At 38.3% G+C, this 26437-nt stretch overlaps 1 protein-coding gene across 5 annotated transcripts in view; it reads right to left on the bottom strand.

Moving 5' to 3' along the window:
• The window catches only part of RALGAPA1 (Ral GTPase activating protein catalytic subunit alpha 1), a 265455-nt gene that overhangs the window by 26195 nt on the left and 212823 nt on the right, over positions 1-26437 (bottom strand). For all 5 annotated transcript variants that reach the window (XM_045013658.1, XM_045013659.1, XM_045013660.1 and 2 more), the window contains 2 exons: positions 18656-18814; positions 16072-16199 (listed from right to left, as the gene is read on the bottom strand). In XM_045013658.1, the coding sequence (XP_044869593.1) occupies positions 16072-16199; positions 18656-18814 (287 nt within the window). The remainder of the gene's footprint in view (positions 1-16071; positions 16200-18655; positions 18815-26437) is intronic.

The following is a 26437-nucleotide window of genomic DNA, read 5'->3' as shown; positions in this document are numbered from 1 at the left end:
GAAACCAGTACACATACTACCACAGAAATGAAGATGTTGAGATGGTCAAATGGTTGGACAGTATGTGAGAGGAAATGAAATGAGGCTGTAGAGGGTTATAATAAAGATAGTGCCAATTGAAGACAAGCTGAGGGAGGCTAGGCTATGTTGGTATGGGCATATTTAGTGGAGACCTGAGAGCTATATTGATAGGCTGACTCTTGCAATAATCATGGATGGAAGATGACCAAGGGGGAGACCAAAGTCTCGGTACATGGACAGGACATCACCAGACCTCATAGCGATCAATCTGCACGACAGCCTGGCATACAAGCATGAATTTTGGAAGAAGGCTATGAAACTCACCACTTCAAAATAGGAAATTGTCAAGAAAGAAGAGGACACCTAATTGTTACTTTTTGTTCCAAAAAAGTTCAATTTCTTTTCAATTACTTTAAAAAGCCTTTATGAGACCTATAATATCACAAAATGCACATTTGCCACTGGATGGGTGAGGGGTACTTATAGCTAAAGGAAATAGGAGGCCATGAGGTCACTACAAGGATAGTAAGCTAACAATGTAAAAGGCTGAAAATACTGCAAAACAAGTACAGTGTATACATTGGGCTTTTCCAAGGAAATATTACAACTTACCTAATTTATTGACAAATATATTGATAGACATTTTCTTAACATATACATTCATTTTACATGAACTTAGGCTAAATAGGGGGAGTGTTCACTTATACAAAGTAAGCACTTGCCACAAGTGCTATATTTTTGTCAGAAACTGTGAATGGAGCATACATCAGCAGCAGTACAGTATATTTAACATACTGTTGTACAATCCTTCTAAAAAACTCTAGATATATTATAGGTTAGGGCACAGTGTTTATTTTTTATGTTGTGCCATCAGATCTTATCACTAAATTCTTCAGTGGTTTATGGTATCTTCCACGAAGGAAAAGCAGCGATTCGTCAGAGCAGACAAAGCTGAGCTTTAATCCATCCCTATAACCATATTGCCAAGTCTATATTGTTTACAATGCGTCTCAATTAAGAGACAGGCAGGACACCTGGTACTTCTTTATCTAAGTCTCACGGGCTGCCAGATGACTCAAAATCCATAACAGGTGCTAAGGCAGTGTGAGTGTAGGCACATTAATACAAGCTGGGTAGGATAAAATTTGGACCATACTTAACCACTTACAACACTCAATTACTAAATGAAAAATGTCAGAAAAACTGCAGCAAGCTACAACTCCTTCTCTTCTGAAGTTCATATGAAAACATTTTAACAGATTAATTGTATCTGTGGAGAATTACAAATTTAAGTCCACAGGAGTGACCCTAAATCCTCCATTTAGAATTAATATTTTCAGAATTAAATAATAAAACACCAAAGTTGTATAACATTTCATATAAATATTAAAATAAGTATACTGAATATATTCTTAACTATTGATTTGATCAGTTCTTTAGGTAACAAAAATTGCAAACATTTTAAGCACGAGTTCTGTCAATTTCAAAGTAAAAAACAGTCATTGATTCAGCAACAATGTAAAACAATACTTCTACCCTTTAGAATTCTGAAATAATTTTATTAAACTCACAGACAAAATGCAAACATCAACCAATTCCGTTTTAAAGATTTTTAAAACAAACATGGGCTTTCAAGTGAGAAAAGCTACGGGATAAGAGACATCACTTGCACTGAAAAAAAATAATGTTGTAGATTTCTTTTCAGCACAAAGATGTTTTAGTTCAGCTAACTTAAATAAAGCAAGCATCTGGAGTTAGTATTAAATTTAGACACTGACAGACCTAAAAAAATGAATATCAGAAATTTTACAGTGGGCAATTACTTAAGAGCTATCTGTATCTAAATGTGCAGTAATCAAATTAAGTTTCTACTTAATATTGTAATTATCAAGAACACAAAATAGTGATTTTATTACGACAGTAAGCAGTAACAAAGTACAGTAAACTGTCATTTAAGACAGTGTCATAGTATCTATGATAAGCAGCATACTGGCTTAAACTAATGCACTATATGCCTCTAGGGAATGACAGGCTCAGAGACTGGATTTTAACATTAAAATCTATCCATTAATCTTGACTTAAATATAATCTACTCGTACAGTAAGAGGAAGAATGGGCATTCAATGAATTATCTTTTTGAAATATAGCAGGGGCATATTTACTAAATCATGTTAGTAGAAACTCTAAATTTTACTATCATTTGTTGGTTCTGTTTCTCATTCTATAAATCTTGCATAGCTGAGGATTCCCAGCCATACTCGCCATTGGATCTCCATACCACAAAAACCAATTTTTCACATCTATAATGGACTACCGATTAAATTCATGAGTGGAGAGGTTGAGACATGAATGGTTGTATTCACAGACACTTCAAAGTCTGTGTTTTAGTCACAGGCTATAGGAGGTGAAAACAAAACAGTGAGATAGACCTGGATAAAAATAATGGTCCAGTCCTGAAGTACTTACTCAGGCAACATTCCTATTTTGACTTGACTAGAATGTCGTCTTATAAAGGACTTCAAGGTAGGGATCAATGTGACTATAGGGCAATGTGTGTTAATTATTTTAAACACCATTAGAACTAGCACCACATAAGCTCCTCTATGGGACTTATGCTGGCAAATGCAGATACAGCGTCGGCACACAGGCAGCCTCTTGCATGTCTATGTGGGGTGTCTATGCGAGACCCACAGAAGCAGCTGTGGAGGACAGGGATGGGGCAGGCCAGTAGACTGATGCTTAAAAGCATCCAGTTGCTCTAATCACTACACTGCACAGGCAGTGCAGAGGGATTGCAATTGCTACTATACTCCAGAGGCCTGTGTAGATATAATGGGGGGGCGCACTACAGCCTGATACCCTGATTCTAGATATGGAGAGATGAAATTCACCTCCCCAAATTCCTTGCACTTTATCTGTGTAAAGCTTATGTATGTGAAATGATTTTCACCCTACCTTTTTTTCTTTTAAAAAAATCCTTAAAAGATTTTGCTTGGTAACAGTAGGATTGGATCACTGATTTAAATCTTGTACTCTTTGCAGAGACTACATTTTTAGCTAAGGATAACTGTCTGGAAGCAAACTGACTCTTTACCCTGTGGCTCTAACATGAATGTAGAGTTCAAATGTTTTCATACCATCAGAAGTATAAGCTTATATTGTACATATATACAGACAGAGACAAGAAGAAAAGTATTAAAAATCTCCCTGTGAAGACACCACTAAAAATGATAGGACTTCATAGAACTAAATTAGAAATACTGAAAATATGCCAAAGTGCCCAGTAGAAATATTATTACATTTATACATACATAAATGAATTCACTGTTTGCAATTCAACACCGGTACAGGATAAGTAAACTTCTAACAAGATAAAGTTTGTTACTAAGTCCAATCTATAATTGAGTATATTTTCTTCAGGCTTTTGCTTCTCCTATCACAGGAGAAGAAAATATTTTTCCTTACACAGACAAACTCTTGTTCAGATATTAGATAAATCAAGAATTAAGAATGAAATTATGTAAAGGCAGCTGTGTAATTATGCCATTTCTGTTTGATTTTTGTAACAAACAAGTTCTTTTATGCAAAAAACACATGAAAATAAGTATCAGTTCTCAGCTATTTCCCCCTTCCTTATTTTGAGCAGCAATTAGCAAAGCAAGCCCTTTACCCCTCCTTCCCTGTGCTGTCAAGCTGTTCAGAGCAGTTTGTAACCCTACAATAGTACTATTGTGAACAGTGTCTGGGCTTCCTTCCCACAGAGAGTTAAATGGGCAGTTCCTGCTGCCCATGATTGGTGTCCAGTGAAACAATACTCAAGAGCCAGGTTTTATCTGCTCCACGCCAAAGAAGAGAAGCCAGGGAACCCAAGCCTTCATATCATGCTGAACCATATGCCAACCCTGCTGGCCCCAAAGGTTTATCACTAAGAATCAGGATCCATCATGTCCCCTGTGAAATTTTACTTCACATACCTTCTGTGAAATGCATGGCTTTGCTGAAAACTGAACCTTTTTCACAATTGGCAAGAACAGATGGATGGTAACTGTGGCTTGGCAAATGGAAATTAAAAGATTTTTAATAGCCTGCATTCTTATATGTTTGAGAGGAGAAACATTCAGAAGGGAAGAGATACATTTGTGACCCATATTTGGATAGAATTAATCAGCAATTAAAATATTTTTAAAGTATTTCTAAAAATAGTCTTAAAAAGTATTGGGTATTAATTTTATTAGCAGGGCCAAGATTAGAATTCATGATCTCCTGACTCTCATATGGTAATTCCAATTATTGCAATACTGATTTTTAAAATTTGTTTTATAATGACTTCTTGAGTTTTTCTGTAAAATATGTGGCATAATACATAACGGTGTGTATGTGATTTTACTGGTACCATTTTGGGATGGCCTGATCACTTAACGAGTACTGTTATATACTACACATCTATCTCTAAATAGATAGTGACATGCACACACACAGGTTTAGATACATAGGTTTTTTTCCTTAACAGTTGCAAAACCAGGGAGTTGGAAGACACAGAAGACAAGTGGGCATGTAGATCCTACCTTTTTAAAAATTTCTTAGAAATATATATTTTTAAATCTCTCAGGGGGAAGGGATAGCTCAGTGGTTTGAGCATTGGCCTGCTAAACCCAGGGTGGTGAGTTCAATCCTTGAGGGGGCCACTTAGGGATCTGGGGCAAAAATTGGTCCTGCTAGTGAAGGCAGGGGGCTGGACTCGATGACCTTTCAAGGTCCCTTCCAGTTCTAGGAGATTGGTATATCTCATTATTATTATATTATTATAACTGGTGCAGAATAGTATGATCTAACTGTTTTGATGACTGTATGTAGACCCATGCAGAAATAGATTTGACAATATTCTCAACCAACTCTTCTGAAACCACTGTCATCTTCTACAAGACTGTTGTCTGTTAATTTTGCTTGTAATAAAACAAACAAACAAAAGCCTCACACATCTTTCGCATATCTATAACTTTTCTAATTATTACCATACGGGGGGATAGCTCAGTGGTTTGAGCATTGGCCTGCTAAACCCAGGAGTGAGAGTTCAATCCTTGAGAGGGCCACTTAGGGATCTGGGGCAAATCAGTACTTGGTCCTACTAGTGAAGGCAGGGGGCTGGACTTGATGACCTTTCAGGGTCCCTTCCAGCTCTATGAGAGAGGTATATCTCTGTATATAATCCATATTTGAATTGTATGTGAAGTCTACATTTATTATTGCTGATGAAGATGACTGCAAAGGATTAAAATGATATTTATACCATTTTTTTGCTTCTCTATGATGTATAAAAGAAGGCCTTGTAAAAAAAATTCTGATTGGGTTTGTTTTAAACCTTAGAAATATCAGAAATATCAAGTCTAGTCCTTCCCCGGTTTTGTTGGAGAACTTCTGGGAGGTATCAGGGATGTCTGTACGAGCTATAACATTTAAAAGGGGCAAGAATGTTTAAACTTTAACAGAAGGCTTTTGTTATCCAAAACGTTAAATTAATGAGGTTAAACAGGTATTAACAAAAACTAATTTCCTGCTAGCTACAATGAGATCATACTTCATAAGATTGAATTAGTCATCTTCTCTTACAGCAAGAGAAAATCCCATATTTGCTTTTATAAAACCATTTCAAGTATATTTTACAACGGTGTAATTAAATATTGATTACGCCACCGAGTTCAAGAACAGTATATTTAAATTTCGGACTTTAAAACAGGAGAGAGACACTAACAGGTATAAATGAGACCTCTTCAAGGCAAGCACTAACTACTCACTATTAAGCCTATACATGCAGTTATAATTCCAGAACTTGTATGGGGGTCACAGAGAACAACAGGATTCAGAACTTCCTTACTGCTTTTCAGGGCACTCCACAGAAATTCTGTTTAAACAAAAATTCTCCTTACATAAAACAGTAAATACACTGAAGGAATTCTGTGTGTGCAGTTGAATAATATATATCGGCTATAGGCAGGTAGATAGGTAGATATGGGAATGAACTGAAATATTCATTTTTCTAACGTAGGTGGGCAAAGTCAATCCATACAAAAATTGAGACAAGAACAATCTACAGTACAACATACCATCAACTATATGAAAGTATGTGGTTCCGAAATATTTTTTTCTGTAACAGAAAGTGACCAGTGATGCCAGTAGCCCACCTTGAGAGTTTTTCATAATACAGCTTTATGAGTGGCAAAATTATGCTAGCACAGTCACTTTTGCCTCATTTATATTTGACTCTTTCATCTCTTTCCAACATGTCTCCTGAATCTGGATAACAGAAGAACTGATAACGAAACTGTGTTACTAATTCAGAAACAATTACTGAAAACCTGTGTTTTTGATACTAAAATTGTTACACTAAACTAATAGTGATCTAGCTAATGAAAACAAAAGCTTGTGAAAAAAAGTCAGCATTTTTTAATTTGGGGAGGGGCAGAATTTTTAGCTTTTGATAATTTCAGTTACTGTTACCGTTCTAATATCCTTTGTTCTGAAGAGAGAAATATGCAATGAAGAAAGTGAAGTAAAGTATTTGTGTGTCCTTACAAAAATACACATATGCTTGACACATACATCCCCAACACGGCTTTTGCAGTTATTTGAAGTGTCTATGTGACAAACAACAAGACAAGAATTTAAAAACCAATCACAAATGTTGGTTCAATCAGTGGTTTCTAGTGGTTAAAATCAAGGCATTTAAAGTGATGCTTTGGAATTATTCATTGCAAAAAAATTCTGTTCTTTCAACAGGTTACTAATAAATGATGTCTGAGAACAAGCTTGTACTACCCTTAAGGTCCAATTGTTACTCAGAACACTACCTAATCTTGCTCCCCAGTGTTGCATTTTAACTCTAATTGCATGATCAAACCAATAAATTGGACTCAAGGGACAAAAAACACTATCAAGTACCTATCCTGACAAAACCAGAGGTTGCAAGAAAATGCACTTCAAATACAAGTAAGGCAAGACATGACAAGCGAGGGAGAAGTATCAAAGCCTGAAAGACAGTCATCAATACTGACAGATTACTGTAATTCTGGCTGTCAGGATGATCGATTTAAGCAGCATATGCCAATCAATACTCTCCCTCATTTACTGAACAACATTAGATATATAGTTAGGTAAGATGTCCCTGAGATAAGGCTCAAACTACATTTAACGAACATAAATAGCACAATTTATGCTTTGGAATTTTAGTATTTTTTAATTTTTTTTAATTGGGAATAAAACAGTTTACACAGCAGTACAATTGTCCATACAAAATTTAGTTTACATAGTGAAAATTCAAAAAGATAAAACTATTTATAGGACTACTGAATCATCTGTAATATATTTTAAAAATAGCTCAGTTTATAAAATAAGATCCTAAAATGATTTATTTGATTTTAGAATTTTTAAATATATGATTTCTTATGAATTAAGACATTTTCCTTTTCTTGGGTTTTCAAGAGGTTTGCTGTTCTGAGTACTTGAGCTGACTTTGGCTTACAAAAACCAAATCCTTCTGATATATTTCCTTCAAGTAGTCTTTTTCATAACTACTCATTGTTTAAATGTCCTTTTGAAATCAATGACAAATGCATAAATTAAACCAGTTTGCTCATAATAAAAAACCTATACAAAATGGTTTGAACTTTTATTAGAGTTAAATGTAAAACAATTTTAACCCCACCTCTGCTCTCTAATATTTAGGTAATCTTATTTTAATGCAGAAAGTTGTACACTATGCTCATTGCTTTGAAACTGGAATACCTGAATAAACTATTAAAAATAATCTGATATAAAATTAGCATACGTCTTGGGATACTCCCAATTTTTAAGGGTAAATAAATTCTTATATTTCACAAGTGAAACTAATTTATTTAATCTTGAACTAGTTAGAAGATGAGGAGAGTTTTTAGTACAATTTAGTTGTGAAATAATTGTCAAATCTACCCATGACAATGTGCTAGTGAGTCTGGATAGAAAATGCTTAACTGTTGTGATTTTTTGCTTGGACTTGGGAAGCAATTTCCTTCATGGCACAGTGGGATGGACTTTGGACATCTGGCCTTCCTTTGGCACACTCAGCAGGGATAGGGTGACCAGATGTCCTGATTTTTGGGCCTTTTTATATGGGCTCCTATTACCCTCCATGCCCTGTCCCGATTTTTCACACTTGCTGCCCGGTCGCCCTAAGCGGGGATCATCTGTTTGGATCATGTAGCATAAATCTACAAAGCAATCTCTTATGATTAAGGATTGTGTGAATATTCACCTAAAATAACAGTATTGGAAATGCCCAGATATCTGTCTGGGGCAAAAAATCATCAATACTGAAGACCTAAAATTATCTCTGTTGTCCATTCCTCTCCATCTATGGTGGGGGAGTCAGTGATGTACATTTACCCCAGGTATTTATGCCCCGAAGTACACTGTACTTTTGAAATCCCACAGCCAAATCTTGGATGCTTTGGGTTTTCAGAAATATGGTGCAATTTGGTGAGTGTCCTAGAGGTTTACGGTAGTTTGAACAAAACTGCAGGAGCAAAATTCAGTGCAGGGGCAACTACAAGAGGATGCATATTTCCCCATTTTCAGGGGAGGCCACAGTGATCAGTGGTAGCCTCCAGAGCCATCCCTAGGGTATGACGAATGGGGGTGACTGCCCCGAGCCCCATGCTTTGGGGGGCCCCATGCTTCGTGAGGAGGTGGGAGGTGAGGCGGGAGTGAGAAGGAGTCCCCCTACCAACCTCCCTCTCCCCCAGCGCCTCCTGCCTGCCGGCGGGCCCCACCAATCAGTCCTGCCCCTCCCTCCCAGCACCTACAACCGATCAACTGTTTCGTGGGATTAGGAGGCGCTGGCAGGGAGGGTGCGAGGGCGCAGCACACTTGGGGGGAGGTTGGATCTGGGCATGGAAGAGACGGGGCAGGGATGGGAAGAGGCCTTGGGGAATGGGTGGAGGGGGGCTGGGCCTGGGAGGAGCACCCCCTGGCAGATAGCAACTCGGCGCCTATGTCCCAGGTCTTGCACCTCCCTAGGGACGGCCCTGGTAGCCTGGGAACTTTTCTGTCACTATTGGGGGGGGGGGGAAGGGAGGGGCGGAAGAGAGAGAGCGCAAGCACCCCTTATGACATTTATATTGGGTATTCAATTACTGATGCAAAATATATGATATTAATTGAACACAAAATACTGATATTTTTCTTTCCTAGATTGGAGAAATATGGTAGTTGGAGGTTGGGTGGGTGGAAAAAAGAAACTGGCATTAGTGAACCTATATTAGTGCCCTTCCTGCCTTCTATTTTTATATTTCTATGTTAATAGTACCCATGTTTAAGAAGAAACCTATGACTAGAATTGTGAACAATAAGCAATTCCAGATCACAGAAGACAAAAAACCTCAGAGCATTGCAAGTTGTAGTTAAAGTTGTTCAATTTGCAAAATTAAAAATACAACATGCAGAAAAAAAAGTGCTATAATATATATTTGTTAAAAGGTTATCGACTATTCACAAATGACAGCCTGAAAACTTACCAGATCAATATGAACTTTTCTTAAATTACATTAAAATAAATCTGCCCCAGAACTTGAATGGAACAAAGTTTCTCAGTTTATGATATATTACTACTTCACACCATTTTTATTTTTAAGATAAAAGTAAGATGGAATTTAAAGCATGGAAAAGATTATCTGAAGACAGATGTTAGTCTAAGAGGCACAACAAATATTAGATCTGTTTTCCTGCAAAGCCCTCTTCTGGGCAAATCAGTAGAAAGCATATCAAATAAATCAAGTAAGCCCCTCTTCATTAGAAGTTTGAATTTTACAAGTAACTTCGAAGTTTTTTCAACCCTGAAGTGAAATCTCAAAAAATTATCTCATGAATAAAACAAGTGATGGAAACAAACCGTACTCAAAATGAATATGAAAAACAAAAGATGTAGGGAGAAGAGTAATGTGTTGGTATACAAGGAAGATTTTTTTCGTTCTCGTTAAAACAGCTATGTTGAAAGGCTAAAGGTTTGATAACAATGTTTCAACTATTAACTCTTCAGGAATATACTATAAAGAAAATGTAAGACTAGTTAGTGTCCAGGCAGAATCGAGGTGATTATAAATAGAAAGGCTAGGAAAGACTATTTTGCTAACTATCTATCAACCCTGCTTTATACATCTTACTTTACTGATATTGCCTCCTTTTCATTTTATTTTAAATTTTAGGCAGAATCCTTAAAGGACATTAGCCCACATTACAAAACCTCCAAAAACATTTTTCATGATTGTCACTCTCTCCTAGCAGAGAGCTGCAAGAGCAAGATCATGTTATAGTTCAAGACCTATACGCACTGGTGTGGAAAGATTCATACAGTGCCTATTTCTGACACACTTAGAGTTGCTAGCACTGTAAGCCTCTTACGAGCAAAGTTTATCAAAGTAAACAAATTATTTATATTGAATGGCAAAGTTTTTGAGTCGAGACTAGAACTACCCCCTTTTCTCTAAACCTACATGCATGTTTTCTGAAACATTCTCTCCATGAAAGCTTATTTTTATATAATGGAGGCCCCCACCTTTCCTCTTCTAAGCAAGCAGGTGAGTAATGGGCTAACTCAGCAATCCAACAGCATTACATGTACTACCCCATGGATATAAAGATCCTAGATTGATCATTTGCTCTGATGGTGGCTGTAGCATACTAACAGTATGCTAGCTTAGCTGTTAGAGAGAGTGCCTTTCATTATTTTGCTAGCAACTTTTTTTTGGTGGATCCAAGAATGGCATTAGTAGCACTAAAAGGTGCTATACCAAGCCTTACTTGTCGAAAAGACTGGCTTTTTGACACAAAGATTTGGGGAGTGGGCAATAAATGGGAATTCCGGGAACCAAGGATTTTTGAGATCTAAGAAATTGAGGGGGATTGAGGGATCAACTGTAAAATAAGACCCTAAATTCCTGATTGACCCAAAAATGAGATTTTTAAAGGCTTCTGTATTGGCACTATGAATTGGAACAAACATTCTCTGACTTTAACCAACTCAGATTAGCTCACTGAACTGTATGGAAATCCTTGATCACATATTCTCACTAAAGAGCCACAAATGAGCAAGGCCACACAATATCATCATGTTCTATGTACTGAACCTACCAACTGATAGGAAAAATCAGAAATGGTGGAGAGTTCGAACATTCCATAGTTCATGAGACATAAGATGAACACCAGAAGAAAAAATGATCTATACTTATATCATGTGTATACTGAACTTAAGCTTTCTAAGCAAGCTAGAAGACCTAGAACAAATCAACAGTAGGTATGCAAGGAGTAATTTAACTACACCTCAAGGCCTCTCTAAGTAGTTGAAATTATTTAAAATCATGTTGATCTTGAGAGAGGATACAAAGAAATAGTTTTTAAGGCTAGAAAAGACCATTCTGATCATCTAGTCTGATCTCCTGCATAACACAGGCAATAGACTGTAACCAAGTAATTTCTGCATCAAGCCCATAACTGCTGTTTGAGCAACAACTTGTTTTAAAAAGATATCTGGTCTTGACTGAAATGACTTCAGGTGATGAAGAATCCATCAGGTCCCTAAGTAAATTATTCTAATGGCTTCTTACTGTTAAAAATGTGTACCTACTTCTAGTCTGAATTTGTCTAGTTTCAGTTTCCAACCATTGGATCTTTTTCATACCTTATTCTTCCAGATTAAAGAGCCCTCTTCTATCAGAAATTTCTTCCTTGTATAGATATTTATAAAGACAAGATGGGGTGAAGTAATATCTTTTATTGGACTGACTTCTGTTTGAGACACACAGAACTCTTCTTCTGTGTTGCTGGAAAGCTTGTCTCTTTCACCAACAGAAGTTGGTCCAATAAAAGATATTACCTGATGTGATAAAGTCAGGCCGGACACCTGAATCCAATTAAGGGCTGCCTGAGACCTTTTAAAACCCCTCCTCTGGTGAGAGAAAGGGGAAAGAGAAGGCAAGCTCCTTCCAGGCTAGTGGCAGCAGGGAAATAAGCTGCTCCAGGAGAAGCTGTGATCCTTCCCATAGGGGAAACAGCCAAACCTGAGTGCCTGCTAGGGGAAGGATTGACATCCCAAGGCAACCAGCAGGACGACACCCTGCACCAGCGAGGAGGCAGTGAAAGGCCCCCCCCTCCCCCGGGTTTTCTGTGTTTATGTGACTATTTCCTTTTTGTTTGGTGGAGGATCACCCCTTAGGCTGACCCTGAGGCCTACCCTGAAAATATTACCAAAGGAGCACAGAATGGGGAAGGCAAACCTGCCCTGAGTGGGGCTGATTACCCCAGGACCACCATCATGAGAGGGGGAAGTGCTAAGTCTGGCGAGACGAAGGAGGTGCCTTGCAACACTGACCCAACATTCTCTCTAATCCTAGGTCCAACACAACTATAACAATACTGTAAATTACACTGGTAGGTATTTATAGACCATGCTCAAGTCACCTCTTAATCTTTTCTTGAATAAACTGAATAGACTGAGCTTCTTTAGTTTCTCACTACAAAGATATTTTCCAGACCCGGAATCATTCTTGTAGCTCTTTTCTGAACCCTTCCCAGGTCTCCAATATCTTTTTTGAAGTGTGGACACCAGAACTGGAGACAGTATTCTAGTAAGAGTCTCATAAATGCCATATACAGAGGTAGTACCAGCTTCCAGCTCCTACTTGATATTCACCTGATTACACATTCAAGGATCATGTTCATGCTCTTGGTTACAGCACTGCAGGAATTCATATACAGTTGGTTATCTCCCATTAGAATAGAAAAAACAATTTCAAGGGTAATACCTATAATAAAATTCCAATTGCAAAGCGGTTACAGAAATAATATATATGTATATACACACATACACAAGAGCCATAACATTTTGAAACAGTAAAACACAAAGTTACTGCAATCAAACTACACGCACCTAGACAATGACCCCCAGACTCTTCCCTTCAGTCATCATTACTCTTTCAGGTTCCAATCCCGCAAAGACTTGCACATAGTGCAATCCTACACATAGTGAGTAGTCTCAGCAAGCATGTATGTGTTTGAATAACTGGGTCTCTAGAGACCTCCACCTTGGCTTTTTATATCACCAAAAAGCCCCTTCCGGATATGGAGAAGTACACAGCTGGGTATCACCTGACCAATAGGGTAACCCAAAAATGTCTATCAGGTAGCATATACTACATACTGAATGGTGACATGGCATGGTGGGATGAATATCAGACTGGAGTCAGACTCCTGTGTTCTAATCACGGCTTTAAAATCAACTACTACAGTGGTTTTGAACAACTTTAACATCTCTCTCTCAATTTCTCCATCTTCAAAAAGGAGAGAATACCCAATTACAGGGCACAGCTGCCAACTTTCATGTGGTAAAAATGCACCCCGACTTTCACAATAAGCCAAAAATCAAGCTAATCCCATTTCAAAACAAGGCCAAACCAAGCCAATCCCTAAGAACCCCAACATTCTATACGACTAGATCCCCTCGGCGTGCAGTATGGGGACTGTGGTGGGCCTGCTGTGGACCCCTGACTCTCTCCCTCACGTGCCCCTGCTTGCCAGGAGCTAATCGAAAAAAAGAAGCAACAGGCTACAACAAGCTACAAGCCAAAAACTAGCCAACAAGCAACTCACAAGCCAATTAAGCCAAAAACAAGCCCAATTTCTGCGTTTTTTTCACAGGTTTGGCATGTCTGCTACAGGTTTTGAAGAACGTCTGACACTCATTTGCCAGAACACTGATCTAGTCTGTCATGACCTGCCCCCTCAAAACCCAGTCTAATTTAATTACTATTGCCCCACCTTCAATGTCATCAATAAATCACAATGCTGCCCCCAATTAAATCTGCCCCTCGTGTCCAAACAAATAAAAATTAATTTGGTTCCTGCTACTGCTTTGCAGGACTCTATTATGCTGCAACCGCCTCACTGCTGGACATGCATAAGGTCCATAAACCTCTCCACCTGGGCCCTCTACTCCTCTCCTGATTACCCTCTGAAAAGTAAAGGCTCCAACTAGTCTGATCTCTTTCATCCTTTCCCTTCCTAAAAATGGAGTCGTATGCATGGGTCACTCTGCTCCTTCTTTCTCCCTTTCCCTCCTTCTAAAGGAGCAGCAACAGGGCTATTCTGTCCTTCTCTTCTCCATAGAAGCAGGCAGGGGATTCACAGCCCAATTCATTAGAGAAAACATTGTATTCATCCTGAGAAAGTAGGTATTTGAAGCCCTGCTCACATCCCTCACAGAGGTATCATGAAGATTAGATAATGAAAGTGTTTGCATTTACAGTAGATAAAGCCTTTTATCTTCAAAGTATTATGAAGAGCAGTGAACACAACACATAATCCGAGCAGAGGCAGATGCCAATTCACACGATGTCACCAATTAATAATGAAGTCCTTTAAAACCGGTACCCACTATATTGACACTTAATGTATATGCTAAATGGGGTCACAAATTCCAACATACAGGGAATACCTTTCATACCAAAGCAATGCTAATGATTTAAAATGATAAACGTCCATATTTTAATGGTGACCACTGTATATAATCATGATGTATGATATGTAGATAAGCAACTACAATCAGGAGCACAGAATCTGAAATCTTTGTAGGAGTTCTTCCAGTATATATAACCTTCAGGTCCTGGACAATTTCAGGGCACTGAATTTACAAACCTGTAGGTTAAGTCTGTGGGATTTGTTATATGCACAATACTCTTCACAAAAGCTCAGATACACTGCTCCTTTGCAGAGCACGTAGAAGGTTATTTCAAGGCAAGTAACTTTCAACTGTCCACCCTGCATGGTTCAGTACACCCATAGGCCCCAGCGATTTTTGAGGTCAAATGACGGCAACACATTTGGAATTCCTACTCCGAAACAGGAAAAATAAATAAATAAAATAAATACATTAAAAAAAAATACAGACCTCTCCAAAAGTGAAATAATGGTGCATCTGCGTATCTATCAACAAAAAGAGACTGCAGAAATGTCATTAAATGTGATCAATGTGATAGATCATCCATCTATAAATCTATATCATATCAAATGTGACAAAAAAAGCAAAATTACACAACTACTACAAAGAATTTCTGAAAGAATACAGAACATTTAAGTAATAGTCTATTGGCTGACAAATGCAAGGCAATAAATCTATACTGCAGGTATACAGGTTAACATACAAAGTTGAAAAAAAAAATCTTAATTCAAATTTAAACTCTCCTGTTCATTACTTAAAATAGATACAACAAGAACATACATTTACTAGTTCAATAACAGTAATAGTAGAAGTCAATCTTAGAAAGGGGAGAAATGTAAAAAACAACAAACCATTTACTATGTAATGATATATATGGATAAAAGTGTATAGCTATATTACATTAAGTGGTATTAAAAAAATTAAATAGACTAGTTTACCTCATGTTTTTATTTTCACTTCATGTTGTTCTGTAATCTTATTTTCTTAGGAGCTCCTTGTTCTGAAGTTTACAGAAATATAAAATTCCAACAGGAAAAGGTGATAAACTTTTCAGGCTTCTCTACAAAGACATGCCTAAGTAACTCTGATGACGGCCTGGTGTTCTTAACTATATTATACAACTATGTATCAGGTACCATAATAATTAAGCTAATAAGCAGCAATAATAGAATTTTTTCTCTTTTTGAAACAAAAACAATTCCACTGGATTGAAAAACAAAATTACACAATGTTAACAATGAACAAATATCTACTTTCACTAAAGGAACAAGCTGCTAATAATACCACAAATCAGCTATTTTTGGAAAAATCTGTATATGAAATGGACTTGTATGTTAAACCATCATTCCTTATTTAATAGCACTAAAGGGTCTTCATTTGGCAATTTTAAAGCATTAATCTGAAGCTTCTTTAAAAAAATCATTTTAAAATATATTCCCTGAAGGTCTTAAAAAAAAAAAAAAACCACGAGAAAAATATCTTTAGCCCTGAAAAGTCAATGTATGTGAAAACTGTACAGGTGAAAAGGATACAAGTTTTGGTATAATGGAATCAGTGATTTCAGTGCTCGGCTTGCATTTATAGCTGTTGCACGAACCATAATAGGAAGAATTTTTCCATTAACAATAGCGCCATCGAAGAGTGGACCAAAGAATGGAACCTGAATCAGAAATTAATAAATTCAACCCTAATATGAAATCTCTGCTATAACAATTAGAAATCAACATTAACAATGGAGAGCTCATCATTCTTTTTCTTCCTCATCTCTGGTTAATCACAACAATTATTTGTGATAGACCTATTCTTTCATGAAAATACTTAGCCATATAACGTGGTAACAGATAATTTTTCTGCACATTCTGTTTTAAGTAACCATTTGAATATTGTGTCTCATACAGGCTTATTTTCAACACTTTCTGCCAAAAGCTTAATAGTAAGTCATATATGTGACACTTACGAAGTTCAAAGGCTAAGGGAGGGGAAATGATTACCCACTTAAAAAAAAATTACATCTTTAGATACAGCATGCATCTATAGTGTGGAACTATCTATTACTGGATCTTCATCCACCACTCCTTCCCCCCATTTGTTACTCTCATTTTTTATATCATATCTACAATTAGACTGTATGTTTTTTGAAGCAGAAACCACACATGAAATCTTGACCCCCACTGAAGTCAATGGGAGTTTTGCTGTTGATTTGAAAAGGGCAAGGATTTTACCCCCCTGTCTACTTTGTGTGCGTAATGTACTTAGCACATTTTGGTAGATAAGTACATGAATAATAAAATCAGTCTGAATGCTTTTTGCTTATACGTTAAGCAAATTAAAAATAAAAAAGTACGATTACAGGTGGAAGGCCTGATTCTCTATTTGCTCTCATGGGTTTCCTTCATTGCAGTATTTATCATGCTAACTTCATGTGAAACTCACTGATGTCAAATCTTGCATTTATGTGTACATAATGAATTGATACATGGCTAACTACCAGATATGTCTGCAAATTCAGGCTTTGCATACACAAACTTATAAGCAGAGTTTTAGAAGTTAGGCTGAGACTAGCAGAAAGTTTGGTCCTTAATACATGTATATCCCCAAAAGTCCACAGAATTATCTGGCTCTAATATTTTGACATTATATTTTTCACTGACCAGTTAGCATCTGGGACTCCCCCATCACTCTGGAGCAGCTGTGTGTGGACCTCTGGGGATCTGTGGAGCACTTGCTGGTGTTTCACAGATAGAGGGCTTGTTACATAGTGCTGGGTCTCAAGTAAGAAGAGACCCAGCACTTTGTTTTTAGCTACTAAATAGCATAAAAAAAGTAAAAATATATAAAATACCTTCCTTTTTGTGTATGTAAACAATTGCTGTAGTTGCCACCACAAGGATTTTATATGACTGCAAAAAGGAAGAGAGGTGGTCTATTTGTGATCATGAATGGGAGAGGTACCCAATAGGCAATCTGTCTGCTAAGATGTGATCCACACTACAAATGAGTTTAAGTGCACTATTTTTGCCAATACTCAATTTTGAGCATCTTGAAGTTATCTAGTTTGATTGGTGGAAGTCATTCATTTAATGAATGCTATTAGGGCAAGGTTGTTCCCTTCTTTCTTAAAGCAATTAAAAATAGTAATAAAATATGGCAATAATGTAACCCCTCATACTTTCGAGTAAGAAAAAAAATGTAGTTTTAATTAAAATGTGTGCACCCTTGGTAGTACCATACCATTTATGGCATTAGTTTTATCCTGAATGCCATATGAATGCCACTACCATACCACACTCAGTGCCATATGTTTGACTTCACATTTCTCTCATGTAGCTTATTAGTATTAATATTTATAGTAAATAAAATCCAGTGTTGTAAAATACAAGTCTGTAAATCCATGCCACTGACATCCCACCTAAGAATAAAGCGATCCAACCGTTTATTGCTGCTTCTAGTCCAACAGCTGCTCAATCCATATTGAATGGTTAATCTGGTGCTGTTAAAGAGCATGGCTATGAGACAGGGATGCAACCACATTAAATCCCCAGTTCAACAAAATATTTAAGCATATGACTTACTTTAAGCAAGGTAAATAGTTCCAATATAGCCAACATGCTTAAATACCTTTCTGAATCTGGGCCTGAATTCCTGTGTGCCAGTCTAAAGGAAAGGTAGAAATGGCTGAGAGAGGAAGGAAAGGAAAATGGTAATACTGAATGGAGCAAGGAGGAAGAGGTAGCCAGCTCAGGACATAGATCTAGGATTTGGATTCATGTGCTAATACAATACAATACAAATCTAACAAACCAGACTAAATTTAATTTAATCTAATCTCAGAGTTCAAGTGACTATATAAAATACTCTAACCTTTGTTCTTGCAGTTTATATTAGTTATCAGAACTGCTTGATGAGATTATGGCCCTTTTGTTCACAGTTCCTTATTTTCCACTCTACGCTGCACTCAGTACACGTGACTTCTATCTTGTAGCTATTACTACTGTCATTATTAAAAAAGGATTACCTTGTTGGATCAATATGTCACACCATAAAAAACAGCAACATACATTTAAACAACCCAAAAGTTACTAAACACATGAGGGAAAACACAAAAGAAATGTTTACCTCTGGTTTTTTCATGATCTGAATACTGAACATGTGGTTTTTCATTGGGTAGATAACAATAAGAACATCACCGAATTCTGTAGGAATTATTCCTCTCCTGTAGTCTCGAGTATGCTCTGACCAGACAATGTGCACTTCATCATTTCCTAAATGTCTTAGCTGGAAAAAGAAGGGAAAAACAAAAAAAATTTATCAGCTGAGTACACAATACTGCAGCTGTACAGAGATAGCCAAGGCTTGTACTCCAAATGACAATGAACTGAAGAAGAATTTGTGGGGTGCAGAGAGAGGACTCATCCAAACCACATTGCAATGTCCCTGATTTAGATGCAAGTCAAAGCAAACATTCACAATTAGGTCTGTGTTTAGTATGCTGATGTCAGGTATGACTTTTTAAAAATGAATAGCTGTGACAATATAGAATATTTCCAAGTTAAATCTATAATTTTCCCTAATAAAATTGGTAGAAGATGTTCAGAGGCTTGTATTTGACTTATCAAAATACTTTAAATCCTCACACCAAGATTAATAGGGACTAAGTTTGTAAGTGTGAAATCTTTCCATATCAATTCTCAAAAGCAGTTTGAATGAATATGTGGCTACAAGATCTGTATTTGAGGAATCTGCAACTTTGCTCCTCTTGCCAGATTAGAAATGGGCTACCATCAAATAAAATAATCATAGAGAAAAATGTCATCTGGATTTTCCATGGCTCCAAAAACCACTGAAACTAAGTATTTATTTTTTCTTGAAGCCTGAATACCCTTGCAAATTTTCCATGGCCAGAAGTTTCAAAATGTGCACCACTGAAACCATTTGGAACAATAATATACTAGGTTAAAAGAAATACTTTTAATTCATGTAGGGTGTGACTTTCGAAACTGCTCACGATTGGCTGAACTTTTCCATTAAGTCAGTGGTAAACTCCAATCATCTTTCATGAAAGTAGAATTAGGCCAATGATGAACACTTTCGAAAATCTCAACCTTGTGCTCCAAAATTCACCTTCTGTTAAAATGTGTTCTTTCCTGAAAAGTCATTGTAAAAATGGCATGAGGTGGCTCCATGTTATTATTTCTCGATGGATTTCCTGATCGAACGTGTTCAGTGTACAGATAAAATGATGTTTCCTCCCACTAAGTGACAGCCCTGAAAATTCAACCTGGCATCTGAGAGAGCTTTCCCTCTCACACATCACCACCAATAACAAAGGTTGTATGTGACAAATTAAGTCTTCAGTTACACTTTTCAGTCCAATATGATACCATTTCTATTGGCCCATTGCCTTCATTTAGCTTGCACAGCGTTACCTGTAAACTATTTAGTAAACTATTCTGTTGATGCTACTCAAGGAACAGAATCCAACTCACAATTTGAACTGTGCTGGCTCTACACTGATAATAAGAGTAAGAAGTAGTCAGCAGATACTACCCTGAACAAAACAAAACAAAAAAAAAACAAACCAAACACACGTACACATTAAATAAGAAAGGGCCTCTTTTACAGAGTCATTTTAAGAGCATATCTTTACTTTAAATAAAAGTAAAACCTATGCAGCATCTCTCGATAATAAACAGATACCTCTGAGTAGAGGATGATTTAACAATATAACCTACAAACCTCCTAGAATACTATTTAGGATTTACTTAAAAGGGGGTACATTTTAGGTCCTAAACAGATTGTTAGTGGCCTTCTTTGCATTACAAGTTTTTTTTGTTATTACAAGTTTGTGCTGTTCTCTGTTGGTTTGTAACTGGATACAAGAGTTTTTTAAATAAAGACTCAGTGAAAAGCAACTCTCACATTTCTAGCAGACATGGAGGATGTTCTTGTGGCCCAGTACTGTACTGAACCTACATCTCCTAAATCTCAATTCCTGACTCTGACACAGACTTCTTGTATGATCCTGAACAAGTCAATTCTATCTCAGGACCACATAAAACAGTTACTTACCCTACAGTGACTGGTTCTTCAGGATGTGTTGTCCACACAGAGTTGCACTCTGATGTGCGTGTGCCCCGTGAACACAAGATGATTTTTTTTTGTCCATGGGGGCCATACCTGCACCCTAGCACTCTTTATAACAGAGTGTATAAAGGATGAGGTAGCTGAAATCCACACTCAGTTCCTTCAGTCAGAATCTCATAGGAGCAGGACTCTGATTAGCAGGGAAGGAAGGCAGGCTGTGGAATCTGTGTGAACATATCTTGAAGAAGCACAGTTACTGTAGGGTAAGCTATGGTTCTCTCTTCTTCTAGTGAGTGTCCAAACAGATTCTACTCTTTGTGACCTACAAGCAATTGCCTATTGCCTAGAAGTGGATTAGAAGAGTTCTATTTGAACGAAATTTTAAGAATGCCCTACCAAAGCTAGCATCTGATCTGGATTGCTTGTACCAGGCAATAGTGAATGGTAAATCACAGAATCATAGAAACGTAGGACTGGAAGGGACCTCGCTAGGTCATCTAGTCCAGACCCCTGAACTAAGGTAGGACTAAGTATTATCTAGACCATCCCTGATAGAAGTTTGTCTAACCTGTTCTTAAAAACCCCCAATGACTGAGATTCCACAGCTGCCCTATGCAATTTTTCTAGTGCTTAACTACCCTTACAGTTAGGAAGCAATGTCTGACATTGTTGCAATTTAAGCCTCATCACTCCTTGTCCTGTCCTCAGCAGTTCAGGAGAACAATTTATCACCTTTTCTTTTTAACAACCTTTTACGTACTTGAATACTGCTATCATACCCCCTCACCCTGTCTTCTCTTCTCCAAACCCATTTTCCCCCCAATCTTTTCAATTCAATGCATGGATCAAGCTCCATGTTGCTGCCCTACATCTCTCGGATATAAGGGATGTAAAGTGCAGAGGTCACTTTAGTTCTAGTGGAATGATCCCCAATACATCCAGGGGATGTTTCTTAATCAAACGGTTAACAAGTCCTATTACAGTCAGACCCACTTAGTCTCTGAGGTGACATGGGTTGTCCCTTAATCCTCTCAACAACTGCCAGAAAGAGTAAAGGCATACACCTGAATAGCCTAGTCCTATACAAATAAAAGGACAACGCTCTTACAACATTGAGCATGTGGAGTTTTATTTCAACTCGGAAAGAGAGCAGTTTATGGAAGAAAACGGGGAGATGAATTGACTGATTGATGTGAAAATTGGAAACTATCTTAGGCAGAAAAGTGGGTGAGGCCTCAGAGTGGCTCTGTCCTTGTGAAAGATCATATATGGGGGACCTGCCATGAAAGCCTAGATCTCTTCCATCTTCCTACCTGATATGATGGCTACCAGAAAAACTGTCTTCATTAACAGGTGGTAGAAAGAGCAGATAGCATAGGCTCAAATGTGGACCCATCAAGTCCTGTTAAGGTCCCAGAAAGAAGAGGGTTTCTTGAATGGTGGGAAAGCATGAGTTAAGGTCTCTTAGAAATTTCATCCTTGTGGGATGTGCGAAAACTGATCTTGGGCAGACAGATGATTATCACAGATTGCTGCCAGGTGCATGCTTATTGAGCTGAAGGACAATCCCAATTGCTTTAGTTAAAGTAGATAGTCCAATAGTGATGATATTAAAGCTTCAATGGTGAGTTGTTGCTGAAATGCCAAAATAGAAAACTGTTTGAAATCTGATTGAAGGTTTTCTGCTTTCCAGCAAAATATCTTGAACAGTAACAGAACAGTTTCTCTGTGTATATCCATCCATTCCTCAATGTACTGAGCATTATATATATATTAAAAAAATGGGAAGATGTACATTATATCTGGAGCCCATGGTATGAGAAAGGTGTCCATGAGGGAGCCCAGGGTTGGGCACTCTCTGGAATAGAACATGTAGAATTTGTTTTTCTAAAATATTGCAAATGAGTCCAGATTTTGGAAACCCCCAATCTATACATACCATATGATGGGGACTAATTTAGCTACAACTAATCAGGAAAGAAATCTTGGAGTCATCGGGGATAGTTCTCTGAAGACGTCCATGCAGTGTGCAGCAGCAGTCAAAAAAGCAAACAGGATGTTAGGAATCATTCAAAAAGGGATAGAGAATAAGATGGAGAATATCTTATTGCCCTTGTATAAATCCATGATACGCCCACATCTTGAATACTGCATACAGATGTGGTCTCTTCATCTCAAAAAAGATATACTGGCATTAGAAAAAGTTCAGAAAAGGGCAACTAAAATGTTTGGAATGGGTCCCATATGAAGAGAGATTAAAGAGGCTAGGACTTTTCAGTTCGGAAAAGAGGAGACTAAGGGGGGGATATAACAGAGGCATATAAAATCATGAGTGGTGTGGAGAAAGTGAATAAGGAAAAGTTATTTACTTGTTCCCATAATATAACTAGGGGCCACCAAATGAAATTAATGGGCAACAGGTTTAAAACAAATAAAAGGAAGTTCTTCACACAGCACACAATCAACCTTGCCTGAGGAGCTCCTTGCCTGAAGAGGTTGTGAAGGCCAGGACTATAAGAGGGTTTAAAAGAGAACTAGATAAATTCATGGAAGTTAAGTCCATTAATGGCTATTAGCCAGAATGGGTAAGAAATGGTGTCCCTAGCCTCTGTTTGTCAGAGGGCCGAGATGGATGGCAGGAGAGAGATCACTTGATCACTACCTGTTAGGTTCATTCCCTCTGGGGCACCTGGCATTGGCCACTGTTGGTAGACAGGATACTGGGCTGGATGGACCTTTCGTCTGACCCAGTATGGACGTTCTTATGTTCTTATCACTCTAACAGTCCAAAGTTATCCCAGTCCAAGCCTACTGGAAATAAGAAAGGTAGTTGCCAAAAGGTAACTTGGAAGTGGATCCCAAGGTGTTCCAGCCAAATTCTCAATAAGTGTGAGTCAAAACTGGATCTTGCCTGGTGCCTTAGAATGTGGGGCAAGCCAAGTACAAGGCAGATGGTCACCTCAAGTGAAATCATTAACTTCCTTAGGGTCTCCGAGGGCCATTTCTGTGGCTAATATTGAGACAACAGTCTCTATCTTAAAATGATTTTTTGCCTTTGATGTTTCCTCTTTGGGGCTGACACACATAGCCTTATGAATGCCCTTGAGTCTTTTAGTATATGGAGTGCTTCATCCATGCCACTATTAAAGAGCTCACTGCCTTCAAATGGGTGGTCTCCTATAACGGCTTGGACCTCCCTCCATCTGCTAAATGGAAGCATCTCTGTATAACTATCAATTTATCTAGACATTTATACTGCAACATCACCGTATTGCATGAAAGTAGAACCTTTGAGCACATATGAGCATATTTCCTCAGGTGAAAGAGGCTCTTTTAAGAGTAGCCTAAAATTAGGGGGAGGGATAGCTCAGTGGTTTGAGCACTGGCCTGCTAAACCCAGGGTTGTGAGTTCAATCCTTGAGGGGGCCACTTAGGGATCTGGTGGAACCTGTAGAACTCATTGCAAGGGGATATTGTGAAGGCAAAAGTATAACAGGGTTCACAAAAGTATTAGATAAGTTCTTGGAGAATAGGTCCATGAATGGCTATTAGCCAAGATGGTCAGGGATGCAATGCCATGTTCTGGGTATCCTAGCCTCTGCCTGCTAGAAGCTGGGAGTGGATGACAGGATGGATCAATTGATAATTGCCCTGTTTTGTTCATTCTCTCTGAAGCAACAGGCATTGGCCACTGTTGGAAGACAGTATACTGGGCTAGATGGACCACTGGGGTCTGACCCAGTATGCCCGTTCTTATGCTTTTTGAATCCTCTTGGAGAAGGACTTGTAAACTGGGCAGTGCTCCAAAGCACAACCCTCTTTCAGGCAGAATGGGCATTGGGAGTGTCCATCATTCACCGACATTGCTGCTTCAGAGGAGAGGCAAATCTTGAACCCCTGCAACTTGAAGTTAAACATTTTAAGTTCTTGTAGGGAGGTGCCCTTGTACAGGGGAGTAGGCCCTTGTACAAGGGAAAGGAAACCTATCACTACTCTGAATAAATCTAAAGTTTTGGAGGTTTTGTTTTTTTTTAATCCAGTAGGCAAAGACATTTTTTCTAAGTTAACGAACTACAGAAATGAACCAGCTCAGAGCAAGGGATGTGGACTCTACAAGGTTTTGTCTTGCTGCCATAGGAGGTAAGAAGAAAGTGAGAGTTGTGGCTTCCCCATCCTTTATATTCTCTGCTATAGGGAGTGAGAGGGTGCATGTGTGGCCCCAACAGACACAGCTATTTAAAAGAATCCAATCTTCTGTGCCTGGGATGCAAATGCACCAAGAGTGGAATCCATGTGGACAATCACTCAAAGATTGTTTATATATTGTCATAGTTGAAGTCAATGGAGTTATGACAATTTACACCAGATGAGGAAGGTAAATTTGCACCTGCGAAGGTTGCGGATCTCTCGAGGCATCTAGACAGACTTATGTGTACTGCTGGGGAGGAGCCGGTGGTCGTGGTACATGTAGGTACCAATGACATAGGGAAGGGTAGGAGAGATGTCCTGGAAGCCAAATTTAGGCTGCTAGGGAAGAGACTGAAATCCAGGACCTCTATGGTGGCATTCTCAGAAATGCTCCCAGTTCCACGCGCAGGGCCAGATAGGCAGGCAGAGCTTCAGAGTCTCAATGCGTGGATGAGACGATGGTGTAGAGAGGAGGGTTTCACGTTCATTAGGAACTGGGGAAACTTCTGGGATGGGAGGAGCCTATACAGGAGAGATGGGCTCCACCTAAACCAAAGTGGAACCAGACTGCTGGCACTAAACATTAAGAAGGTTGTAGAGCAGTTTTTAAACTAGAAGATGGGGGAAAGCCGACCGCTGCAGAGGAGCGTGTGGATCGGACACAGACTTTTCTTAGGGGAGAGTCTGATGATAGAGAATCTCCAGGTTATAATCAGGAGCAGAGGACAGAAGAGGATAATGTAAGGGCCAGATCAGATGATAAACAGTCACATAAAAAGAATCTGGCACATCAGAAAAAGGCAGGCCAATAAACAGGGACAAGTTTTTAAAGTGCTTGTACACAAATGCCAGAAGTCTAAATAATAAGATGGGTGAACTAGAGTGCCTCGTGTTAAAGGAGGATACTGATATAATAGGCATCACAGAAACCTGGTGGACTGAGAGCAATCAATGGGACACAATCATTCCGGGGTACAAAATATATCGGAAGGACAGAACAGGTCGTGCAGGGGGAGGAGTGGCACTATATGTGAAAGAAATTGTAGATTCAAATGAAGTAAAAATCTTAAGCGAATCTACATGTTCCATAGAATCTCTATGGATAGAAATTTCATGCTCTAGTAAAAATATAACATTAGGAATCTATTATCGACCACCTGACCAGGACAGTAATAGTGATGATGAAATGCTAAGGGAAATTAGAGAGGCTATCAAAATTAAGAACCCAATAATATTGGGGGATTTCAATTATCCCCATATTGACTGGGAACATTTCACTTCAGGACGAAATGCAGAGATAAAATTTCTTGATACTTTAAATGACTGCTTCATGGAGCAGCTGGTACGGGAACCCACAAGGGGAGAGGCGACTCTAGATTTAATCCTGAGTGGAGCGCAGGAGCTGGTCCAAGAGGTAACTATAGCAGGACCGCTTGGAAATAGTGACCATAATACAATAACATTCAACATCCCTGTGGTGGGAAGAACACCTCAACTGCCCAACACTGTGGCATTTAATTTCAAAAGGGGGAACTATACAAAAATGAGGGGGTTAGTTAGGCAAAAGTTAAAAGGTACAGTGACTAAAGTGAAATCCCTGCAAGTTGCATGGGCCCTTTTTAAAGA

The sequence above is a fragment of the Mauremys mutica genome, chromosome 4 (genome assembly GCF_020497125.1).
Source record: "Mauremys mutica isolate MM-2020 ecotype Southern chromosome 4, ASM2049712v1, whole genome shotgun sequence".
NCBI lineage: Eukaryota > Metazoa > Chordata > Testudines > Geoemydidae > Mauremys > Mauremys mutica.
The sequence above is the reverse complement of the archived record's forward strand: the minus strand, read 5'-3'. Positions and strand labels throughout refer to the sequence as shown.